The sequence below is a fragment of the Struthio camelus genome, chromosome 2, assembly GCF_040807025.1.
Source record: "Struthio camelus isolate bStrCam1 chromosome 2, bStrCam1.hap1, whole genome shotgun sequence".
NCBI lineage: Eukaryota > Metazoa > Chordata > Aves > Struthioniformes > Struthionidae > Struthio > Struthio camelus.
Genome location: NC_090943.1, coordinates 144,596,852 through 144,621,110, shown reverse-complemented (window position 1 = coordinate 144,621,110; position 24,259 = coordinate 144,596,852). Strand labels below are relative to the sequence as shown.

Below are 24,259 nucleotides of genomic sequence, written 5' to 3'. Positions count from 1 at the left end.
TACAATAGCTAAATTAATTATTTATTTAAATGACAGTACGACAAAGTAACAGCTCGAGTTGGGTGCCTCCAGGGAGGGACCCAGAACAAAAGACTTCTTAACTAATTGCACATTTTACAGCCTTATTTCCCTGCCTGCCAGTGAAAGTCTCTTCCAAACTTCTTTACTGAGTCAGTGGTCTCTTTCCCTCTGATTGGTTCACGTCTGCATCCCAGGATGGTTGCTAGATGGTTGCTATGTTCCTGCTCCACAGTACCTTATCTTATCTGAAGGTCAGCCGTTACCTCTGTTCATTCTGGTCACTCTGTTCTGTATCCTTGAGGGCTGCTTCTAGCTGATATTGCAGTCGCACCGTCAGCCATGTTCGCTGGGTTACAGTGCAGTCTTGCAGCCTGCAGGCTTCACCGACTTTAGGCACTTACGCTAAGCAAGAGTCAGACTTATGCTAAGCTGAAGCTAAGTCGGCTACAATTCCCTTCTGTAACAGATAGTTCCCATAAATCAGGGTCTTGCTGTAGCTGATGTTTCCTCCAGGTAGGGAAAAAAACCAGAAATCAAATTCAGCTACCTGCTATCAGAAATGTCTGAATCCCTGAACAGAGTTTTTCCTAACACATGAAATTAGAGTATTCGGGCTTATCTCCTGTGACCTAACAGAGGAAGAATATAGAATATGTTTAACCCTGGCTGAAAACTCATTGTTTTTACTCTATAGATTGGCTGATATCTTCTAAAGAGAAATATGAAGAAATACAATCTCCAAACTTACCTACTTCTAAGAACCTATGGACCTGCTGCTACATTAGAATTCTAATTATTATTTTACTATTACTCCATTTGCTTAAAATAATTTTCCAGTTCTAATAACAAATTCCTTCTAAACAGAAATTTCTATGACAACTTTCAAGCAGGGAGCCCCATATAATGTTTATTGGTTACTGTTGTCTGATGTTGGCTCTTGAAAAGTTGATTGTGGATCAACTGTTTGTTGGAATCAGCATGCACGGCTTCAGTGGGGAAAGCGGGGTCACTTTCATTTACTTTTATCTACAGAGAAGAGAAAGACAATATGATATAATCTTTCAAAAGAAAATCTTTGCTTTCCAATTTGTCACCCAGAGAGGTAATAATGGAGAAAGAGTGCTAAGAGCTAGAAGGAACGATTATTGCTCCCTCGCTCTATTGCAGCTTTAGTCTTTAGTCCTCTCTATTACAATAGCTTTCTCCGTTATGACAGAGGAAAACAAATAGCATGCTGCACTCTGTTGCTGCTACTGATGTTCCGGATGAGGTTCACTATGAGAGAGCTTTGAAAGAACAATACCAGGAAATGTAAAAGAGCTCACTTTGCTCTCCCACCTTTGCAGTTTTGATCCAGTCCTTGTATTAGTTAGTACTAGTAGCCCTGTTTTGTGTGAGGTGAAAACTGGAGCTTCACTTCTGTTTACCAGGAAATCATTTCTATATGTGCACCCTGAAAGTTAGTCTGGATTTTGTCATGCTTACTGCTGCCTACTGACCTGTCTGGCCTGTATTAATCAATCCCCCTGATGTGGTAGACAAACACGTCAGTTGCAGTTAGCATACAGCAGCAGCAGGTCTCAGTTACGCTTGCCTGTATCTTACCTACTTCTTCTATTTTTTCCTGAAGCAATTTCTCTCTTTTGCTTGTTAAAAAGTTAAAGGGTGAAGTGCTGTTCCCTAGCCTTTCTCTTTAATCCGCTCTCATGTTGCAGTGCACTGATGCCTGCTGAGTTCTTCTGAGAGACAGTCCAACTCATTAAGTCAACAGAAAACTAACCCAGAAAAAGGGAAGCCAATTACTTTCTGCTGAGTTAGCAAAAAAATCAGCTCATGGCAGGATCTACTGAGCACCAGAACTGCGCAGCTGAAGGAATGTCTATAACCAGGTTATGCACTGGAAACACTGGAAAAGAGGGACGGGGAGATGTCAGGGCATCATTTCCCTGTTAACAGCACTGAGCCTTACAGAAGCTCAGCCATCCATCAGACCACAACTGGAATCAACTACAGTTGATTGCAGCCTCTACTGCATGAAGACAACTGTCTTCCTTCCAATATAGATCAATGTGCTTAACTCAAAAAGCACAATTGGTTGAAACTTATTGTCGATAAAACAGGGGCATTAGAGAATTTAATTATTTTTATATCAAGTTGCTCAGCATGTAATTTTACAGGAAAATCGAAACCACCTACATTTTGTTTGTACTCTTGATATTGGAAAAGGGGAGTTCAGCTTTCCCATGGGTTTTCATATCCATTCCTTACTCTACCATTTAAATTCCATTTGCTTCTCTCGGTAGAACTTTTTTAATGGGGCTTGAATCAGAAACAGGCCCTCCACACCTGGGCTGCTGCACATTTTCATCAAATTTAAAGATACCGAGACAACTCACCGTCTGAGAGGGCTCATTTTAGACAAGCCTGTCACACACTCTAAGGCCTACTGCACTTTTGTTTTCTTGCAGTTTCAGAGAAGCATTAAGTGAAGTAGTTTCCACTAATCAAGAGAGACAGTTACCTGCAAGAGCCAAACCTTGGGAATGAGCTTATTATTGCGGTGTGTTGGGTGTTGCTGAGACCACGTCTGTATATGGTGCTCTCTTAACAGGAACAGGCTGGCAGACCTGCAACAGAGCATTTCAAGTCTTTCACTGTTACTTGTCTTCCATTTTCAGTTACTGATTGTACATAATGAGAATAGCAGCTCTTATACATCCCAGCTCTGTAATTTATGCTTCATAACATTTTCATCAGCTCTCTCTCTTGAAAATATCCCTTATACTGGGATTAAACTATTTAGTTCTCAGCTTTCACAAGGAGTTGGGTGGCTTAGTCTGTCATCACTGTAGCAAAACAGTTCTAAAATCAAGCAACAGACCATGCTCCACCTCATGTTATTGCTGCTTGTCACTTCCTTAGCCTAAACAGAGCGTGGAGTGTTGAGAAAATGCTAGAGATTATGGCACAAACAATGGCACACTAAAACATGATCCTAGATCAGCTAATCTGCAGTATTTGATTGCTGCTTTATATGTTTTTAATCCTGGCTATCCCAGGATATCTGGGGAGAGCAGGTATGGAGAATATGAACCTGAGCAGCTCCTCTGAATAGCTGACTCACTATGCATCCGTGCTGTAAGCCTGCCCTTCGTTAAGGTGCTCACATTTTCCAGTGATGCTCTTAACACAGGCAAGAGAAGTGAATGAACAGCAGTGAAACAAAATGAATCCTGCCTTGTGTCCACCATCCGAGCTGCTGGCTGCAGGAGGTGGAGCTGGTTGAAAAATCACTTCTGAAGACAATATATACTTGATGATTCGGTTCAGGGAGAATTCTCCCTAGCTCCGATAGGAATTGCAAACAGCCACAGTCACTGAAGTTATTTAGAATTCTGTGATTGCCAAGCTTCTCTTACATTTTTCTTTAGTTTTAGTACCCATCTTTCTCCCACATGGGATGTAATGCTTTAGCAGAGATATCAGGATCTGGCTGCACTAAAACTCGGCTATGCTGGAGGAAGCACCTAGTCATCATTTAATAAACACAGCATTTTCCCCTGTATATAAAGGAATGACCCAAGTTTTTCCTGGTGTAACCTCACTGTAAATCTGTTTTCAATAGCTTGTTTCTATTACCATTACATGGCATTTATTTTGCATTAAAAGCCAAAGGGACCAACATCGCACAACAAATAAGGGGCCATAATAATAAGCAGCCCTCATTTACAAAGTACCGTATGCCTTCAATGTCCAGTGGATTAAATAAACTCACAGGCTTGTAGCACATTGTGCATGATACACATCACACTGAAGATAGGTCCAGAGGACTGATTTCTAAGAGGTACTCTGCAAAGAGAATCTATCTAAATTAGAAAGACAGAATGAGGCCGGTGCAGATGAGCAGTTCTTACTTTTTGGCCTGTGAAACAATATCTGCAGCTGGCCATGGAATTGCATGGCCTTTGGGGCAATTGTTTCAATTTAATGAATTGCTCAGGATAAGGGACATGCCTTTCTCCTGCCAAATTCACAGGCTGGGCCACTGGTCTGCTTATTCAATAGCTCTGGGAATTTCTGGCACAGTAAAGATTATTGTCCCTTCCCCAACAAGTGTTAATTTTCACTCATGTTGAGAAGGTAGATAGAACATATAAGAAGCGCGTAGAGGTTTAAATGAAGGATCTATTTTCAAAATAAGAGTCAAAGTTTAATCAGCATAGTCAGATACCCACATAACGCAAATGAAAATAGCTCCAGTTTACCTAATTTACACTGCCTTGTACTGGTGCACAAAGTGTGTTCCCTTTTGTTTGGAAAATCAGATTAAAAAAAGGCAATTCTCACACGGATGCTGCTCCGATTTAACTTCTAGGTCTAGCAATGAATCCTACTGATTCAGGTTCCAATTTTAAAAAATACTTAAATACGCTGGGCGCTTTTGAAAAATCCCATGCACAATAAGCGAGGCTAAGGCATCAAAAGTGTTTTTCATGAGCACTGCAGGATGGATAAATAAGTGTTGAAAATTCAGTCTGCACGAGTTTTGTAAAGTCCCTCTTTAATAAAACACAGAACAAGAACTCAAATAGAGCTATCTCCCTTGGTCCAGCAATGCACTATGCGCATGTTCAGCTTTTAACACTTTTTTGCTGGTGTTCAACATTCTGCAGGGCTTAGCCCCAAATAGCTAATCCATGAAAGCGTCAGAAAATTGTTGATATCTTCCGCCAAGATTTCTTCCACAGTATGATGGGATTGCCTCTGTGATTTCTCAGTAAAATCAGTGGTGAAATGTAGCAGATATTCAGATCACCCGTGATCAAGAAAGTTTGCCCACTTTTATTGGAAGTGCATTAGTTTATTTTTAAAAGCACCCAGAGCACTACAAGTTGCACAGATTTCCCTGAGAGCAGGAACTACGGTATTTTTCTGTAAGATGAAGAATAATAAAAATTCAGCCCTTTTAGTTTCTTTTCTTCCCACCTTGGCACATTTTGATTAGTAAGGGAAATTACCACTGAATCCCCAAAGCTCTCTTCCCAAGAGCTAGCTATCCTCATGTTCTACAAAGCATTACAGAGATTTATTAGTTTAATTAACCTGATCCCGCTGCCTGACTCGTTTGTAGACATATGGAGGGAATGGTGGACGGGAGACATATTTGCCTTCTCCTGCTGTGACATTGAAAGTCCCATCTTCATAAACCACTTTGCCTCTTGAAATTGTTGCAACTGGGACTCCGTGGCAGACCATTCCTTCAAATATATTGAAGTTGTTGGCCTGGTGATGTGTCTTTGCAGATATTGTCCTGTGTTTACAAAACAAAACAAATTGCAAAATTGCTATGATCCCTGAATTTACTTCATTGTAAAAATTTGAGGAATGGATAGTGGAAGAAAATTTAATGGCATTATTAAACTATGACATTGTACAGTATATCATGGAACAGCTGTAAAAATAGAATAGAGCATTAACATTTCATTGAACAGTAATTGCATTTGAGAAGAATGATGAGGGAGTCAAAAGGACAGAACTTTGCAGCCTTGAAATGCAAAATTTTCCACTAGAAAGAGACAAGTGGAAAAAAAAAGAGATTGTAATATTTTATTTGGATTACACGATTGCATTTTGCCTTGTCAAGCAAATATCTATGCACAATAAGGTCAGAAAAAACCTCTGACCTTTCAGACAGAATGATTTGCAATTTCAAGTTTTAAAAGTATGGCTGGAATATTTCAAGAATTGAAAAACAAATAATGCAAAGACTATTCCACTGGGGATGGTAACGAATTTTGGTAATTTATGATGTGAGCTGGATTGAAACAGTGACAGCCCAAATATCTCCATGCTGTTGAACAGTAATGACAAGAGCATACTTATACATCTTTCTTCCAAGGTTATTAGGCAAATTATAATATTAGATCTCAACAGCAGTAATCTGAGCTATAGGATTATTGTGTCCAGTTTATAGACAGACCTCATTCTTTATGCTCACTGTTTTTTGCAAATGAGTCTTACAGTCAATTTCTCCAGATTATTAAAAACTGTAATTGACATCCTTTTTAAAATGAGACAATCACACACACACACACACACACAAATCCATATCCTTCTTGGAGAATAACCATTTTCACAAGTAATCACATATCAAGTGGTTCAAATGATTAATTACATACACAGAGGAAAAAGCTAAAATTCTTGGAAGGATACACTGTTTTCTTTTAATATTGTTCTGTTGAACAAAGAGTAACTGTTTCTACTAAATGCTATATTTAAATCTCAGTGGCAACTGACTTTTCAAATGCTGTATATAGAAAAATACTCTCAATGGCCATTCCGTCCGCAGGAAAAAAAATCTTTATTATTTAGCAGACCTTGGACAGAAAACTTAGTGGGCATGTTCACCAATGTCAGTATTGTCTTGTAGAGTCACAGGGGAAAGAACAAGCCATAGAAGCTGGACCCTCTTATATTCATCAGTCTTACCAATACCAGGCAACAAATTTATCCATGGGTGTTATAACCCTACAAAGAGTTTGTGAATATATTCTCCTAGTTTATTGCATTATCCTTATGGGTCCGATTGGTACAACAGTAAGTAAAAACTACCATAACACTATTATCTTTAGCATTCTCTGAGTAGATATCATATCCATTTGTCCACTAGCACTGAGACAAAAAGAGAAAAATGAAGAAAGTACTTCCAGTAAACGAACAGAAAAATAAGCAGGATCCTTCAGCTCAACATGAGAGCTTCTTAAGTGTGCTGAAGCAGGAGCACTGGGGGTAAACACGCCTCACATGTAAGTATGTCTTTCAAAAAAAAGACATAAAATTAATGAAAGTTAATACATTTAAAAGAAAATCCACTTGTGCAGGCAAACCTTACAATATAGCAAAACAAATTTCCTAGAGCTTGTCTAAACAACAATCCTGTACAGAACTCATCATAACTCTTCTGTTGAAATAAGCCTTAAGATTGTGCTGCCCTTGATGAAGGTGAAGTGCATTCTCCTTGATGGCTCTTGCTAAAATACTTCTGTGATTAGGTTTAACCCTTATTATCAATGTCAGCTAAAGTTTCAGGTAATAAGTGAACAACCAATTAAAACAAAATCAGACAGTCTATTTGGGTCTGGTGCTCACAGCTCAGCAACCTTACACATTGGACTGTTTACTGCTGTCAATGGCGCCTCCATCAGCCGTTTCAGCAATGGGCACCACTGCTGGGAAGCCTAGGGAAATTCCAGTGTTAATGCTTTGCGTATCTGAATACTACTGATCACGCAGCTCATGGCAAGAACACCTACAGCTAATTTACAATCTAGGAAACCAAGACTGCCGCCCTTACTGAAACAGAATATAACAGTTGTCTTCAACATCCTAAGTGATACCTGGCATAAGGGATTACTCAACATAAGAAAGCAGATTCTGACTCCAAGCTTCAAAAACCTGCATGGGAATTTGTTGATAAAACTGGTAAAATTCTCTAAATCTGGTAATAAATGACAGAGGCTCCTGTTCCAAACAACCCTTCTTCAAGTGGAGACTGAGGTCAGAATGATTACTTTAAGATTTCAAAGAACATTTTCCTCCACAAAGAAGATATTGTAAAGACATCAGGCCCTGCTTTGCTGCTACTTAAATCAGTGTTTTCATATACTTCAGTTTAGCTGCTTTTGATACACCTGTCTTGCAAAGAGATTTTAGACTATCAATATAAAAAATATTGATATTTCTCTAGTACTGAAAAGGAAGATATGCTTCTGAAGTTGTCTTTTTTTTTCAGTCCAGTGCTTCTATCCAACTAACTTATAGTCTTTTAGCAATTATTTTAAAGTCTAAGTGAAATTCTCAGATTTTCTCTAAGTGTGTGAAGATTCAGTGACAAGTAATTCCACATTTGTTTACGCTCTATATAAAGCCTTATAGCCACTCCTAGAATACTATACCTAATTAAACTACAAATTGAAATGTGAGACTGTACAGGTGGGCGATACAGGTGGACTATTATTCTGGCCCCAGTCAGAGCCTGAAATACGAAAGAGCAAGTTACAGATATGCAGGAGGGGAAGCTGGATAAAGGGAAACTAGCTTTACATATTATGAATTTTCTTCTACTCTCCATAATACACAAGAAACAAAGTTGCATTAGCCTGGTGAAGGTGGATCTGTCAAGCTAGAGCGAGCTGTAGGACCTCAACTTCCACTGCTGTGAGGATTAACACTGTAATTTTCAGGGATCAGGACATATAAGAAGGACATAAGAAAATAAAGAACTTAACTACTTTCAATGGAAATTGGATGTATAACTCCCACAGTTTTCTTTAAAAATTCCAGACTCAGAAATATGAAGGAATTCTGCAGTCAACAGCCCTAAGGCAAGGGTAGTGGTCTAACATCTCAGGAGAGGGAAGACAGAGATTCTAGAATTACTTAATCAAGTGAAAATATAGCAACAAGAATAGCTAAAATGACCTGAGCCCACAGCTCAAGAGAAAACAACTGCTTTGTCGACAGCTACTATAGAAAACCAACTTGTATAAGGATGAGAATTTGAGTTGTAAGCAATTTCTCTCAATGCTTATAGTGCAGTATCTTTAAACTGGGGGTAGGCGTTCAGTTTACTGAAGTTCAGATCAGCCTTTGTGAGTAGCCCCTTCACATTACTATCTGCTGCCTTTGCACTACCCATGTTTTTAACCTGCTTTTCTAAAATCTAGAGGAAAAGTAAATTTCTGGTTTACCTTTCTGTGCTGTCCTGAGCCACCACTCATTTATACAGATAATTAAGTTAGGCTTTGTTAACGTTAAAGAGACAGTTTTATTAAAAAGAAAAGCAATAGAGGGGAAAAAAGAGGGGAAAAAAAGAAAAAAAACAAAGTCCATGTGCAAAAATTTTAGCTATAAGACTATAAAGTGGATTATAAAGCCCCTTGTCTATTCTAAATTAAGGAATTGCTATAACTGCACTTAAAAATGTAGGCAGTCACATATTAGTAAAGTTTTATTCCTACCCTCTTAAAGAAATATCCCTAAATAAGCATTGTCCTCAAGTAGCCATATGAAGTGAGGGGATTTGTGGATAAAATAACAGAGAAAGAAGAGCCAAGAAGTCAATGTTTGGGAGCCCTATGTCAGAGAGAATTATCTGGGATGTGATCTTTATTTTATGCAATCATATCTCCTTAGATTCATCATTTTAAGATGGATGGAGGAGAATGATGACAAAGTTATTCCCTGATTATTGAAAGTAACCCATTTGTTAACAATACCATCAGTTTCGTCCCAACAATCACTCCAAATTGATAAGGGCTGGAAGGGGAAATTGTCAGACTGTACAATGGACAGTGGGGGAACAGTGATCAGAAATTAAGCTCGTGGAAATGATAGAGATGAAAATGCAAATGAGTTCCTTCAACGACTAAAGAAGATCCAGAAGCGATAGCTGGGCAGAAAAATATAAGGTTATATAAGGAGAAGATAAGAAAAGGTTATATTTCTAAGATTCAGCTCTCTGAGCAGCTCACATTTTGTGAGCAAGTTACTAGGGAAACATACATCATACTCTTTCATAGAGGCTTATTTTGTTGCAAGCCACAGAACCACAGAGTCATCAGGGTCGGAAGAGTCCTCTAGAGATCATCTAGCTCAACCTCTCACTCAAAGCAGGGTCACCTAGAGCGGGTTGCCCAAGAACCAAGTCCAGTCGGGCTTTGAATATCTCCAAGGACAGAGACTCCACAACCTCTTTGGGCAACCTGTTCCTGTGCTTTACCACCTTCACAGTAAAAAAAGTTCTTTCTTATGTTTAAAAGACATTTTTTGTATTTTAATTTTTGCCCATTGTTCTGTCTTTATAAGTGTTCCCTCTACTTGAAAATAACAGGCATTTGGAAGGAAGTCTATGATGCCTGTGAGTGAGTGTGCATGCATGCAAAGGCTTGTACTTGTGTAAAAAAAATATGGAGCAATTGAGAATACCAGAACATTCTTGTCCTGTGCATATATATCTGTACGCCATGCTTTTTAATTTCATTTTGCCTCATGATGTCCGAAAGGAGTTATCCATATACTAAGTATTCAAAATTATGCTCATTCATCAAAAGAGTAAGACAATCGCAGCATTATGTTTTCTAATCCGCTGCTAATTTCTTGTTTTTTTCCCTCTTTCATGTTATGAAAAATTACAAATAGTTGCTTGGCAAAGAGTCCTTAAATGTGACTTTTTCCCACATAAGCCCCTGAGGCTGAAGACTGACTACAGATGAGACGGACACTGGACAGATTTTGGTTCTAATAAATGCAAGAGATGTATCCAGCAACATCAAATAGATACACAGAAGAGGCATTTGAGGAATACGTGCCAGCAGACTGAGGCATCCTGATCTCTCTCTGATTTGCAGCTAGTGACTTTTTCTCCTGAAACACATAAACAACTCTGGAAACAGGGGCCAGAAACCACATCTTTTCTAGTAATGTCAGAACTAGCAGGTTACTGAATAAAAGTCCCTGCGCCCGGGGCTGTGGCCCTTACGGTTGAGCTTGGCAGTGAATCCAGCTCCATCCGCATGTGCGAGGCAAGGGCTGGGACAGCCAAAGGGGGCTGCTCCAGAGGGCCCGAGGAGGATGAGGGCAGAGACTGCTACCTTCATAACCAGCTCTGCCTCAGCATTCAAAAGTACCTAGCTAACTTTTAGACCATCCTTGGCAAGTGGAAAAAAAACGGTAGGAAGCTTTCCCAAGGGGCATGGTTGTTGTAAAGAACTGCCTTCATCATTTAACTGGATTTAGATGCTTACATTCCATCCAAGTTGGGCTTTTTTATCCCTAAGGGTGTTTTCATTTTGTCCTGATCTTGCCTTTGGAGCCTGATCCAGGGCTTGTTGGTAAGGCTCTGACAGCCTCCAGTGAGTTTATTAAGGCCTAATATTTTCAAGGAGCTGAACTTCTCTTAGGAAATGTTTAGCACTGTCTGCCCGTACTTTACAGGGGATGCTCAGCTCTTTCCAGAGTTTGAATTGGTTGCTGCAGTATTTAGATTCCTTACTGAGCATTTCTTAAAAAAGCCCTAGAGAATTTGTATTCTTACTTGCTTTCAAATTGCCAAAGGCACTAGCTATAGAGGACACAGACCTGCTGATAGGTGACATTCACTTTTGCTTGCTTACTGTGCCCTCTTCTTGAACAGTCTTCTCAGTTGCTTTTCTTTCACAGACCTGAGGCTGCTGTATTATTTGTATGCAGCTAGGAGAAGTCAATGAACATTCTTGGTCAAAGCACAGATTAAAAATAAGGTACAGTGAGTACACATATGCTGCCTACAAGCATTTTTCCAAGGAGTTCTCACAAAACAATCCTGTGTGCACAGGCTGTGTTTGGGATGCTGTGGGTGTTGAGGTCTGCAAGATGATATATGGAAGCACATGACCACTGTAAAACAACAGGTTCCTTTGGTATTTTTGTATTCTTTATGGAATACATGACAAGTATTAGGAAACTAAGAAATAGGTCTAATCTGCTAGAGGAAAAGTTATACTAGCTTTCAATTAACTCACAATCCATCTTTTCTAATGCAGTTTCTAATGAATTTACACATTTAATGAGTTTCTTCCCAACACTGCTTGCTTTCATGCAGATCCTCTAAAACCAGTACTTGGAAGCCCTTAAACACAATAACAAACCTGATAATTGTTCATGTAATCTTTTCTGCAGGAATCACCAGCAAATCCTATAGGAATCAGCTAGTCAGTGAAGCTGACCCTTCAAACAGAAACCTCAGCTAAAGTGGCAGAGTGCTGGAATTGAAACCTTAATTTGCAATTGCTCCTGGCTTGCAGAGCTGTCATGCTGAATTTGCTAGATGTTTGCAATCTAGAAATGGAAAACATCAGATGCCAAGATAGCACCCATCACACTGCTATTGGGCAATGATGCAGGAGGGGGAATGCAGCCCATTTTGTAGGGAGTTACGTTTTTGTATTTTAAAGAGCCTCACTATCTTTCCGAATTATTTCAGCATCTTCCCTATAGACTTTCCCTGCCAGGCTATAATAATCCCAGTTCCTCTCAGTGATGCTTCAGCATTTGTCTAAGTCTTCAGGCTGATATCATCCATCATTTTAAGATTACAGTAATATGACATCAAGCCAGAACTGGAAAACTATGTTTTCTGCTCTTTCAAGATTTAGATTTACAAACAAGAAAAAAAAGGTCATACTCAAAAGAGGAACAAAGAACTTGCAGAAAAGAGGAACAAGCCTATTGTGAAATTGCAAATCACTTTCCAGATGCAACAAAAGCATAGGAGGCTGGGCCTAGTGTAATATTTAAAAATGGCTGAAATCTGTTTGCTAGAGCCTTTCTTCTGCTGGGCAGTTTGTGCCCTCTTCAGGATTTGTAGTGAAATGAATAAAGAAGGACTAGTGAGGTTTACTTACACCTACTCATGTATTTCACACAATTGTACCTGCACAGTGGCTTGTCCCCAGCAAAGCCAAAGGGATAAACAACAAAAACAGTACCTAGATCAAAAAAAAAAAGTATTGGCTGAACTTAAAATAAGCTTGCTCAGTAAGAAAATGCAATTTAATGTTTGAAAAAATATTTGAAGAAAAACTGCACCTTTACAGATGGAACGGCTAAAAGGCCATGAGAGCACTCAGGAGAGAGAGAAGGGAGGCAGAAGGAATGCTTGGGAGGCAAAAGGATAAATAATTTCAGGAGAAGATGAAGCACTGAGAACAACGTCAGAATTCTGCTGTCTTTCTAGCTTCCTTTGTGCTCTGGCAGAGCAGAAGTGAGCTCAGAAAAGAATTCTTCAGTTTTTTAATCAGAGTTCATAGCTCCACTGTCCTGAAATAGCTCATAGCCAGCACCTTAAAATACGCTTGCTCAACACGCCAGAGGGCATAATGAACATGAACCACTCAACATCCAGCAGCCAAATCTCTCTGACCCAGCAGTGGTAGACCTCTGTGTTGATTGGGGTTGACACTGCTCAAACTTCTTTTCCTGGTGCTGCCATTTTTTTTGTGGGACTTCTAACTAGCAAGCCCCATGCCCTCAGGCTTTGCAGCTTAACACACAGAATACTTTTCCTGTCACTCTCACATGCTTGGGCTACTCATGATTATACTGAAGTGACTGGGAATTGCACTATCAAAAATTCAGAAACCAGAAGATCAGTCAAGAAAGTTTTGTTTAAGACAAATTTAGGTTTAGGGCTTCCCCCCCACCCCCAATTTTTTTCTGAACTTCAGATTTGCTCAGTCATGTTTCCGAGCTTTCCTCTTCAATCAGAGGAGTTGGTAACTCTGTTTTTTAAAGCAAAGACTGAAAATCTAGTGCCATCTAAGAGTTAGTTACAGCTCAGGCTTTAGGAACACCAAATATACTCTCATACCTTCATGAGAGCTGGCCATGCTGTCATCACACTCCAACACTCCACACAGCTTAGCTAGGGTCGATGACTGCTTTCTTAAATGGCTTTACCCACTGCTTAGGTGACACTGATGAAATGGTTTCAACAAGGAGAGCCAGAGCATTCCTTCAGGACAGTGGTATGCTCACACTGCTTGCTAGAGCTGAGCCTGAGACCAAGGTACCACCCTGGCAGACCTCCTGCAGTGGAGGAGCACTCTCACAGCCCATAGTCATCTCAGTAGAGAAAAACAACTCCCTGAGGCGAGCTGGCTCTCTGACGCCCTGCTCCCAGATTTCCAGGCAGTTTAGACAAGACCAGGATGGGATCCGGAGCCACGGGGAGACCCAAGAGGTTTAATCCTTGAGATCTTCATAGGGGTTTGAGTAGGGAGCTGGCTAATGATGTGAATATGCCTGAAGAGAGGGATCAGCTGTAATGCGCAGCCTGCGCTGTGTGAGTTGAGGCGCCCAGAGAGGCACTGCATGCCTTTTGCAGTATAAAGGGATCATAGCATCAAGTCATTCAGGGAAAGGGCTCAGCAAACCTTTCTTGCATCTGCTGCTCATGTGACAAGCTCTATTCTAGCAGATTCACTGAGCACAGGATCAGAAAGCTGCTAAATAGAAGCACAAAGCATGTACCGCTGGAGCTGCAGCACTAAGCTCAGTCCTGGCTCTACCACTATGCCTGCTCTACCAGCTATGGGAGGGGACAAGAAGAGGTCAGTACCCCATGCTTTCACCACTCCTCCTGACCACTCTGGAGTAGGTACCTATCTGAAGTAGCCTTAAGCTCAACACACAGGCTTGCAAAGCGTGTCTCTGCAGGAACACAGGCTCCTCTCCCTGCTCTTTGCAGTGGGAGGAAGCTAAACATACTCCTGCACTTAATGGAGCTGCTCTGAAGTCCCAGAGTGGTTCTTTTTACTCTTAGGATACCAATCCCTGGTAGTGTAATGTACAGACCGTGTTATTTTTGCACTTAGCAATCTAGGAGAATTTTTTAAAGTCCATCTAGAGATCAAAGATCTCTGCTTACGTACACTATTGTAAGAGCCAAATTATCTGTACGTAGTTCACATGAAGTACTGAGAAAAAGTGCCATAACCTCACCTTACAGGCGTATTGCTGTACAAACGCTTTGAGTTTCTTTTTCCTACAGAGAGGCTGCCTGGAAGAAATTAATTACTCAGACGTACCTTGTAGCTTTGGGATCCCAAATTACAATGTCAGCATCAGAACCCGCAGCAATTTTCCCCTTCTTTGGGTAAAGGTTAAAGATTTTTGCTGCATTTGTGCTGGTAACAGCTACAAATCTGTTTTCATCCATTTTTCCACTGTACTGCAGAAGAGTACACAAAAGTGAAGTCATTAATCTTTTAAATAAAGAATAAAAAAAAGTTTCTGTTGTTAAAAAGGCTAGGATGAGTGACAGGGTCCTCTGCCAACATCACATCTTTTAAAAATACATTAAAATAACTATCTCTGATGCACATACTGCATGCAACGTGCATTCACTGAATATAATAACTTCTTCTTATTTCCCCATAGCAAAAGAAAAAAAGAACTTTAAAGCCAAATGCTCTGTAGAGCCATACCCAAGTCAACTGAAATCAAATTACTTGGCTCGTAAGGGAAAGGCAAGGCACTATGTGCAACACAGGAAAGGTGATTTGCAAATCTCTTCAGCAATAATGCAGAGGATAGTACTGTTCAGTAAATATTTGAGATTAAGTAGTATAAAAAACAGATTAGTGAGTGAGGTGCATCAGTGAAATGGCAAATACTAACAGATAAAGATGCACATTCATCTTGAGACTGGCCACTGCTACATAACCAATGTCATCCAGCCTCCACAACTGTTGTTTGCTCAGGAAGCCAGCTACGCTGACAGAAGTGTTGTGCATAGGTCAGTCTAGGAATCAGAGTGCCATGAAAACATGTTTGTATGGTGGTCTGTGAGCAGTCATCTGAGAAGAAAAGCAGAAAGAAGGTGATGAACTTTTCTATTCTAAATAAGGGTGTGTGGGAAGGGAGGGAAGCTTTCTGAACAAACTGTCACAGCTGTGTAATATTTTATGAGTAAGAAGAGGGGGGGCATTACCAACTGAAGAACCTTGTGAAGAATTACTTTGTCCACGTTGTTGCACTGTTTAAAAGCAGTACTGCTGTGCATATTCATGTCTCACTTTCACACTAACCACATGCTAAATTATATCCCAGTTTACACCCTAAGTAATCACATTAGATGATGCTATGCCAAAGGTGAGTTTTGGCAGAAGTCTGCTTCCTACAAACAAACTAGAGCTGCATCCCAAGCAGGGGTAAACAAGGAAAATTCTGAACCATGCCCTTACCAAGCCGGACTCTCTGATGTAGGTAATTCTACTGAGACAAATGAATATATTTTGCAGTGCATTTCCAGCAAAACTTCACTACTTTAAGAGAGCCTAATAGTAATAACAAAGTTGAACCAGAGTCTCCAGAACTTAACAGTGTTGTATTGGACAGAACAATCATAACACCCAGTAGGCAGCAAATCATGAGTGCTTCTCTCACTAGGCTACCCAGATGAAAAAAGACCAGCCACTAACTTTCACATCTGTATTTATTTAGAGTCTGAAGGGCTTTGTCCTGAGCAGCACTGACCATTCTCATCATGAGGATGAGAATCTAAAGTCAATGGGACTTGAAAGTCCTCATCATATGATGGGAATGAGCTGTAAGTCAGAGAAGCATTTCATATCTTTAGCTTGTTTCTGCCGCTTGAAAATACAAAGCAGAAGACAGCCACACACCAAGGGTGGAAGCTCCTCCAACAGCTAAGTTTGAGAGAGATTAGGGAGGAGAAAACATAGAGCAGACCAAGTCAAAACTCTGGTCAGCTCTTCCTTTTACTTTTATTTCATCTTGTAACAAAGATATTGCAAGTAACTGTACTTTGCACCACCACTGAAACAATAGCAATCCTTTGCTGGCAAACAAGGGAAGATTCTGTAGTGCTATTTTCCAAGCATTGAGAATCCTCTTCTATCTCCCAGCACCACAAAGTGTATATAAGTACGGACTCTGTTTTGGCCTTTGATCGAATAAGTTAAACTGTGATAAATATGTTTGATAAAATTGAAGAGCTGATACTTTTGAGAGATTGTATTTTGTTGAAAATATTGATTACTTTCATGTTCACACGTCTGATATACAACAATATACTTACAACGCCTTTTTCCCATATAACTGACATCCTGTCTTCTACGCCATTCACCCCATTAGGGATTTTGGTGAAGTCATCCTTCCCCAGAGCTTTCTGGCATGTGTCAAAGGTGCAATTGTCTGTCCCTGTCACAGATAGGTCATCACTATGGAGAAACAGAGTTCATTATGAAGCTGAGCACGTACCAAATAGTGCCATGCAGGAAAATCTGTTAGCAGGCTGGATGGATCCAGCCATCCTTCCTGTAAGAAAGAGCTGATATGCCCTGCCAGATGCTCTGCAGTCCCTTCCTCCAAGAAGAATAACTTCACAGAGACAGCCACTTCTCCCTGAAGCAGTTTTCTCTTCGTAAGAAACCGAATACCCAAAATAACACCTTTACTTTGGATATGACAAAGGTGTCCCATGGATGGAGGACTGCCACACCTTGCCCGGAGCAAAGGGCTGGGTTCCATCCTCACAGCAATTTTAGACTGTGTCACTCCACAGACCACAGGAAATTACTCCTGATTTGCACAACTGTCAGTCAGACAGCATTCAGGCATACCTCCACAGACACTCAATTCAACCATTTGACCGAGTTAAGCTTTACTGGGAAAAGTACTAGCAAAAGACACGTTTTATTAGCTGGTTTCCTATGGCTATCTGAAAGATACTTCTGCTCCTACTTTCTTCTGAGGGAGAGATTACTGAGTGGACAAAGTATACTTGCCTTCAAGAGTCAGCATACTTAGTTTTTATGTAGCATCCACATTTCAAATGAACAAGAGAGTTGAGAGCAAAACCCAGAACCTCTAGCTATGGCCACATTTTAAACACATTTCCTACTGACATGCAGCCCCACTGGTCACTTTTCAAATTTTCCTGCAGTATTAGCAAGGCAAGCCTTACTGATAAAAATCAAATGGAGACAGAAGGACATAAGAGTTCAGAGAAATAAAATCTGAAAAGATTCTAATTTCTGCAACAAAAAAAACTTTTTCATCTCTGCTTTCACCTTCCATTTCTCCTTCCTGATAATGTTACTTTCTGTACTTTGAAAATCTCCAGGGCATCAATCTGCTATTGTATAATCCAAATAGAATTCACTGCTTTTTGGGGGCATTAGCTGTCATCGCTTGTTCATCTACTTACTTGGCCAATAAGTTCATTAGAAAATCAGGAGTAGAAGGATCTGGTCTCAGTGGAGGTCCCATGACATGACCTGCAGCATGCGCCCAGTCTTTATTCCAGTAGTTGGTACCATCTGTGCCAAGACTAGCAGCAATAGGCTCCCCATAAACAACCTTCCCTGAGAAGAGAAATGTAGAGCAATAGTATCATCATCAAATAACATAAAAATTCTTATCTCATATTTTCCCTGTTCCTGACTTTTTTGGTTGCAATGGTATTAAACTTGAATGCAGTGTTTCAAATTAAACATCAATATGCGGAAGGGCGCAATAAACTAAGTTATAATAGAGCACGTCTATTTGAACATTTTGCTGCGGATTTCCCAATATATTTTCTCATAAGAACATTGTTTGGGCAAGCTTTTTAATTAAATTGTTGACAGATATATTATAATTGGTTTTACACATTGTTTACTAGGCATGAGATTGAGATTTCAAAGGGAGTACAGTCCTCAGTTGCGTTAATTATGTTCAAGATCTGTATATTTCTTAGCAGCACCTGTGTGATGCTCTGAAATTATTGACTGTGTAACAATATAAGTTTATATATACAGCACACAGACGGTACAAGGTGGTATTTTTAACTGTCAGGCTATAATTGCAGGCATGCTCACTAGGAAGAACAACATCACAGCACACACAAATTTCAAGACTGTAAAAACATTTCCAAAGTCAAAATACCTTAAATATATAAAAATATTAGTATAAATATCTTAATTTTAAAAGTTCTTTTCCAATTTTTAATCTTCAATTCTTTGCTGCACAGTACTCCAGATTTATTAGAAGAGACTCCCAACCCAGACTAAAGGCTATTAGCCTTTAGTTAGAGCTAACAGATTTTAACTGTTTCCTCTTCCTAGGAAACATGGACTTGAAACTCCTCAGAACAAGCTGGGAGATGAAACAAGGTATCTCACTCCCTGAGGAGGTGGTCCAGCTGCTTTGCTGATCTGTAGGCAGCAGGCTATAACACCACTCCTCTGATGGTGACCAAAACACCCGAGTGAGCTGGGACTCCCCGCACCTGCCCATTGGACTTCTGGTGCAGGTTGAAGGCAGCTCCTGCTGGACCCTAGTACGAGGTTTCTACATCCCCTGTCCTCTACAGAGTGAGCATCTCACTACAGGTCCCAGATTTCACTTCACAGGCTAGGGATAATTTTATTAGAACGGTCCCTACATTCCCCTAGTAAGGGCTCAGTCTGTTATTGCCCAGTGCTATCACCACTGAGAAGAATTTTTCATTACTATTAGTAATATCCATGAGACTAGACTGACCTTTGTCTGCTTTCTGAGTGTGAGTTAGACATTCACATGTATTGTCAGAAAACAACAAGACAAACCTTTGCCAATTGTCTGCATGTATACTAGAGTCTGGTATTTCCATGAGCTTGCTGATTATGACTGCTGTATTTGCATAGGTAGTTTCTGAGGACCTGAATTCTTTTCAAACTGTTTGCAACTGCAGTAGTGCCATTCCTTAAATTTCTGTAGGAGGACTCATGTACCACAGTATTTCTGCAGTCAGAATTTGACCTGAGCAGCTCCCCTTGTTCCCCATGAGTGGGAAGGATACAAGTCATTTCCTGGAGTGGCTTTGATTCTGAGCACTGCAGCTTCCATAGACTGCATCTGGACACTTTTGTTGATTTTGCAATTTTTTGCATTTGATTTGGACTGTGACTCACCAGAATGAATGGTGTGATAATATTAAGATTCTGCTGCATTAAGGCTCTTTTAGTTCAACTGCCTATAGGCATAAAACTGGAGTAATGCAGTAATAAATCAGGTCTTCCCATTTGTTATGTTTTCCTGCATTCAAAAAAAATAGTAAGTAGAAAGTGTTCTGTTGCTTGAAAATAGCCCACTGAGATGATGGTTAGTGTTGCTGGAGTTCAGGGAAGACACAGATGGTGGATTTTGGCATGGAGGGAAGGAAAAGAAAAGAAGGTCACTTGTGTTTCCCTTAAAATTTGCTTATTCTAGTATAAGAACTAGTATCCCTTTATTGTCTGTACATCTGTGCTTTAGCCTTTACGATCTGAGCCAAAGTTCACGGCAGCCAACAGAAATATGCTTATTGACTTCAGCAGACTCTGGATCGGGCCTTCAGTCTCTAGCTATACTATTACTGTTTACTTTCTATAGCTAAATGAGGGACAAAGCAGCATTGGGCCCCGACTTACATTTTTGACAAGAAAAAACATCATCTCATGCAATTCTAGGAGCACTGCCTCAACTCTGAGGGCATACCATGAAGCGGAAAATAGGGACTTTTGCCCTCAGTGATAGAATGGAAAGGGATATCAAACTTCTTCTGACATAGGCTGGGAGGAAGAGGCATCCACACACTGGACACATCCACACACTGCACGCTACGTGCTTGGGAAGGAGCATGAACAAATTCAGAATTGCAAATACCAAGAAACAAGCATCAAAAGATATAAAAAATATCTTGAGTAGAGATGAATAAATTATATTAGGATGGATATTCCACATGCTTGAGAGCTTTACTGTATTTTTTCTATTCTATATTTTTACAGAGCTTTCATATTAGAGTGGCTTTAACCTGTCCGAATGAATATCTTTTAGTAAAATGTTTGGGGTTTATGTCATTCATGCAATACTTTGAGAATTTACTTTTTTGCCTGGAAGTACTTGTTTTGTATTATCACTTTTAATTGAAGAATGGAAAATAATTATTACTGAAACTAACAAAACTGAATTTTTAATTGCCAGAATTTATTCAGACCAGTCTCATTAAAAACTATAACTGTTGTACCTATCTTTGCAGTACATTAGCTATCTTTTGAAATTTCTTAATTAGACTTTGATTTCTATTTATTTCCTAAAAAGTATGCAAATGGAAATTAATTATGGAGAGATACTATATTTTGTGGTACGTAAAGTCAAGAATTGATTATTCTAACTGCATGAATCTTGGAGGCTGTAAAATCCAATTTGCACCACAATAAGAGTAAGATGTGACAATCTTTTCTTTATACACGTTGAAGAAGCATACTCTTATCAAGTTAGCTATCATGTTGGCACAGCAGACTATTCATACGACACACGCCTAAGAGTATTTTACAGTATTTACTATCAGCACAGATTTTTGTACTGGTATAGTGTGTTACAAATCATCCTCTCCTATCTTAGACCTTTTATGTTCATAGCCAGCCTTTCATCTTCAATCTGGATATTTTAACTGTCATTACAGCTTCTCATAGTTGATGTTGACACCTCACCCCAAATGTAAAAGTGTGCACTGATAGATATAATCCACACTGCCAGCAGCAGTGTCATCTAGTGGAGAAAATTAATATAGCACAGTGCCAAAAAATCTATGCTAATAAACAATACGCTGGTAAAAGTTTCCTTTATAAAATTGAATGTAAAAGAGTCGTATGAGAGGGCATAACCAATACCTTTTCCTGGTAAACATATCCATCTATATTAGTATAATGATATCATGCTGGTTTTGATAGCACTTTAATCCAAACTCTCAAACTCTGCACTGATATCAGTAATCTAAGCTCCCACTGTAAGCGTTATCTATATTTGAGAGATGAAGAAACTGATGTCCATGTGATATTCATGCTAGATCAGATGAATGCAAGCTGAGATGTGAAAAGATAGCAGGGACAAATAATTCATTAAGAATCAGGCCCGCCGAACTGTGGGCCTCTGTCCTGCTTCTTCCACCCACACAATGTCCACTTACAGTGCTGTGGCTCCAAGTGCAGCTCTGGGTGAATTTTCCGATTGAGGATGTAAATCATCCTCAATCCCTACAGACTGCAGACATCTTTTAATCTGCCCAACAGATGGTCCTAGGGCTAGGCTCCCTTCACAGGCCAGAACCGTTTCAGGGTCCTGCAGTGCATGACCTGCAAAATCCTTTCTCAGAAGGAACCTGGCCTTTTGGGTGCTGTCATCGTCACCATGATTTGTAAGTGTGCAGTGACTAGGAGTCCTAGTCTTGGCACCGTGTCTATAAAAACATGGAATGGTCGCTGTCATAATCTTTCTCATCTGAGGCCTACAGACTGTAACTTGCGTTAGAGGAATAGCAGAGCACTTGTTGTCTTGGACTGGCCACATCATTGTTAATGCAGTAATGTTGTCCTGGCCTCTAACCTTGGAGATACAGTATGAAGGAGAAGAAGGTTGCTCAGGGGAGAAGGGAAAGTCTCAGTCCCAGCTGCTGTTCTTCCACTTTGCTTAGCTCCCCTCAGGCCCCAAAACACATACATACTCTTTAGATATCCTATTCCAAGAAATATATCCATCTTCTAAGGGTTATGGCACCATGCCCAGCAGGACACGGATACTATGTTTGTTTTTCCTTTCCTCCAGGGCCAGGGTCTAAGCTTGAAAGAAGTAAGAATATTACCTTCTCTTCGCGCATTAGTTATCACCCTTGCTGCAGATTTACTCATTACGTGGACTACAAAAAGGGGGCAGTTTATAACATTTGCTATGGTAATTGCTCTCTGTGTAGCTTCAGCTTCCACTTCTTCAGGACGACACAGCTCATGCCCCTCAGGGCCTGTTATTCCCATGGCCAGCATCTTCTTTGCACCCTAGACATCACACAAAAACATATTATAGTCAGTTAAAGTGCAGCCATGGTACGGTGGCTGTGCGGCCAGCCAAGCAGATCCTAAACCAGCCCTTGTAGCTGCGCTAAGTAAGAACAAGTCAGTTATGATGTTTTTTCTCAAGAGAATTTATAATTTTATTACCTCAAATCAAAGTCATCTCACAATAAATCGAGGTCTCAGAATGCCTAAGTGACTTCAGAGAAGACGTTCCACTGGCTTTCAAGGATAAATTGCTGCTTTTGAAAAACCTACCCTCTCTCACTAGGTACACTTGGAAGATCTCCGGCAGTAACTGAGATGAACATATTAACCCCTCTTTGGAAAAGACGGAATGATCCTTACTAAATACAAAAACACACACCTAGAGCCTCTGAATGAGAATCTGAGGTTTTAAGAGGCACAAGATTTTGTCCTTGCTATGTTCCAGGTACTTATGCTGCACTAATCTGAGATGACTGAGCAGTGAATTGATTTCTTTTATAAGACCTGTGGCAGAGTGAAAGTGTCCTGAATAGAGTAGTTGAAAAAAACTCAAAGACACCAGGAGTTTAGTCTATATTTCAAGAGCACTAAGATGGCAGTGCTGAGGAGCAGAATGAATTGAGGCTACATACTCACAGAGGGACCTGGACATTTTTTGCTCCTAGTGAGTGAGCGTGCTTCCGGCTTAACTCCTGAAAGGCTGACGACGTCTGAAGGGTTAGGCACCATACACCTGATGTGTAAGCATTTGGCCAAATCTTCCCGCTTTGACCTGACCGTGCTCAGACTGATTAATACTTTGTCAGTCATGCAGTATAACTCATATTACAACAGGATCAGTGCCTCCTGTCTATTCTGAGCCTAGGACTCCAGGGTACAACTTTCTGGCCTATCCTTTGTGATCTTGGACAAGACATTTGTCTTCAGCTCCCTTGAGGCAACGTAAGGGGAAAAAAAAGCTTTATCTTACAGTGATGGTACTGATGCGTCTATTGAAGTGCTCAGACCATCCATATTGCTTACTTTGATGGACAAAATGTCAAATACCTACCTGTGCAATTAACTCCCCATTTTCTGCATGGATTTGAGCAATTGCTCCAAGTTCCTTACACTGAGAAAAAGCTTCATATAATTCCTCATCATTGATCATGTATAGATCTTTATAGGCCATAAACATCTTGAAGGAGTTGACACCTTTGCTTTGGACAAGACTTTTCATTTCTTCTTTTACCTGAAAGACACAGAAAAAAGCAATATTTTATTTTATCTATTAATAATTTTGTATAAAGAAATTGTAAGTATGAACCAACAACTAGCCTTTATTCACCCATCAAGCACACACTCAGCCTCAACAGTCCAAGTGAAATATTTAAAGGCTGATTTATACAATTTCTGTGTCATCAAATAGCGTCTCAAAGTATATAAATCAGCACCACTGCAGTGTAGGTATTGGAGGTACAAGCTAATTACAGGAATAGAACACTTTTTACAAGAGATTGAAGCAGCATTTTATTGCAATGAAAACCTCTTGATGCTGAAAACACCCTGCTAAATATCACAATCCATGCTTCTAACTCATAGGATAGAGTACGGATATTTGTGCAAATTTATTTTTCAGAACTGGATAATAGGGTGCAAGTTCTGGTAAACAACAGACAGAAAGGATCTTATCTTTTAGAGTTATGTCCTGACTGTAAATAACACTCAGCCCTTTGAAATATTTTAACTTCAAATGAAATGTCTCTAAACCTTTACATGTCAGCCTCCTTCCTTTCTTATATGTAATCTTTCATGGGATTCCCTATTTATGCAGAGTCTGAGAAGTCCAGCAAAACAAG

General features: G+C 39.9%; 1 protein-coding gene across 3 annotated transcripts in view; it reads right to left on the bottom strand.

Annotated features, from left to right (window-relative positions):
• Positions 1–24,259, bottom strand: part of DPYS (dihydropyrimidinase) — a 30,264-nt gene continuing 6,005 nt past the window's right edge. For 2 of the 3 annotated variants that reach the window (XM_009682322.2, XM_009682323.2), the window contains 8 exons: positions 23,473–23,652; positions 22,229–22,418; positions 17,795–17,951; positions 16,664–16,805; positions 14,649–14,791; positions 5,125–5,332; positions 2,543–2,648; positions 1–1,047 (listed from right to left, as the gene is read on the bottom strand). In XM_009682322.2, coding sequence (XP_009680617.1) covers positions 2,574–2,648; positions 5,125–5,332; positions 14,649–14,791; positions 16,664–16,805; positions 17,795–17,951; positions 22,229–22,418; positions 23,473–23,652 — 1,095 coding nt within the window. In that variant the 3' untranslated portion in view covers positions 1–1,047; positions 2,543–2,573. The remainder of the gene's footprint in view (positions 1,048–2,542; positions 2,649–5,124; positions 5,333–14,648; positions 14,792–16,663; positions 16,806–17,794; positions 17,952–22,228; positions 22,419–23,472; positions 23,653–24,259) is intronic. The other variant, XM_009682324.2, reaches the window with a different exon arrangement.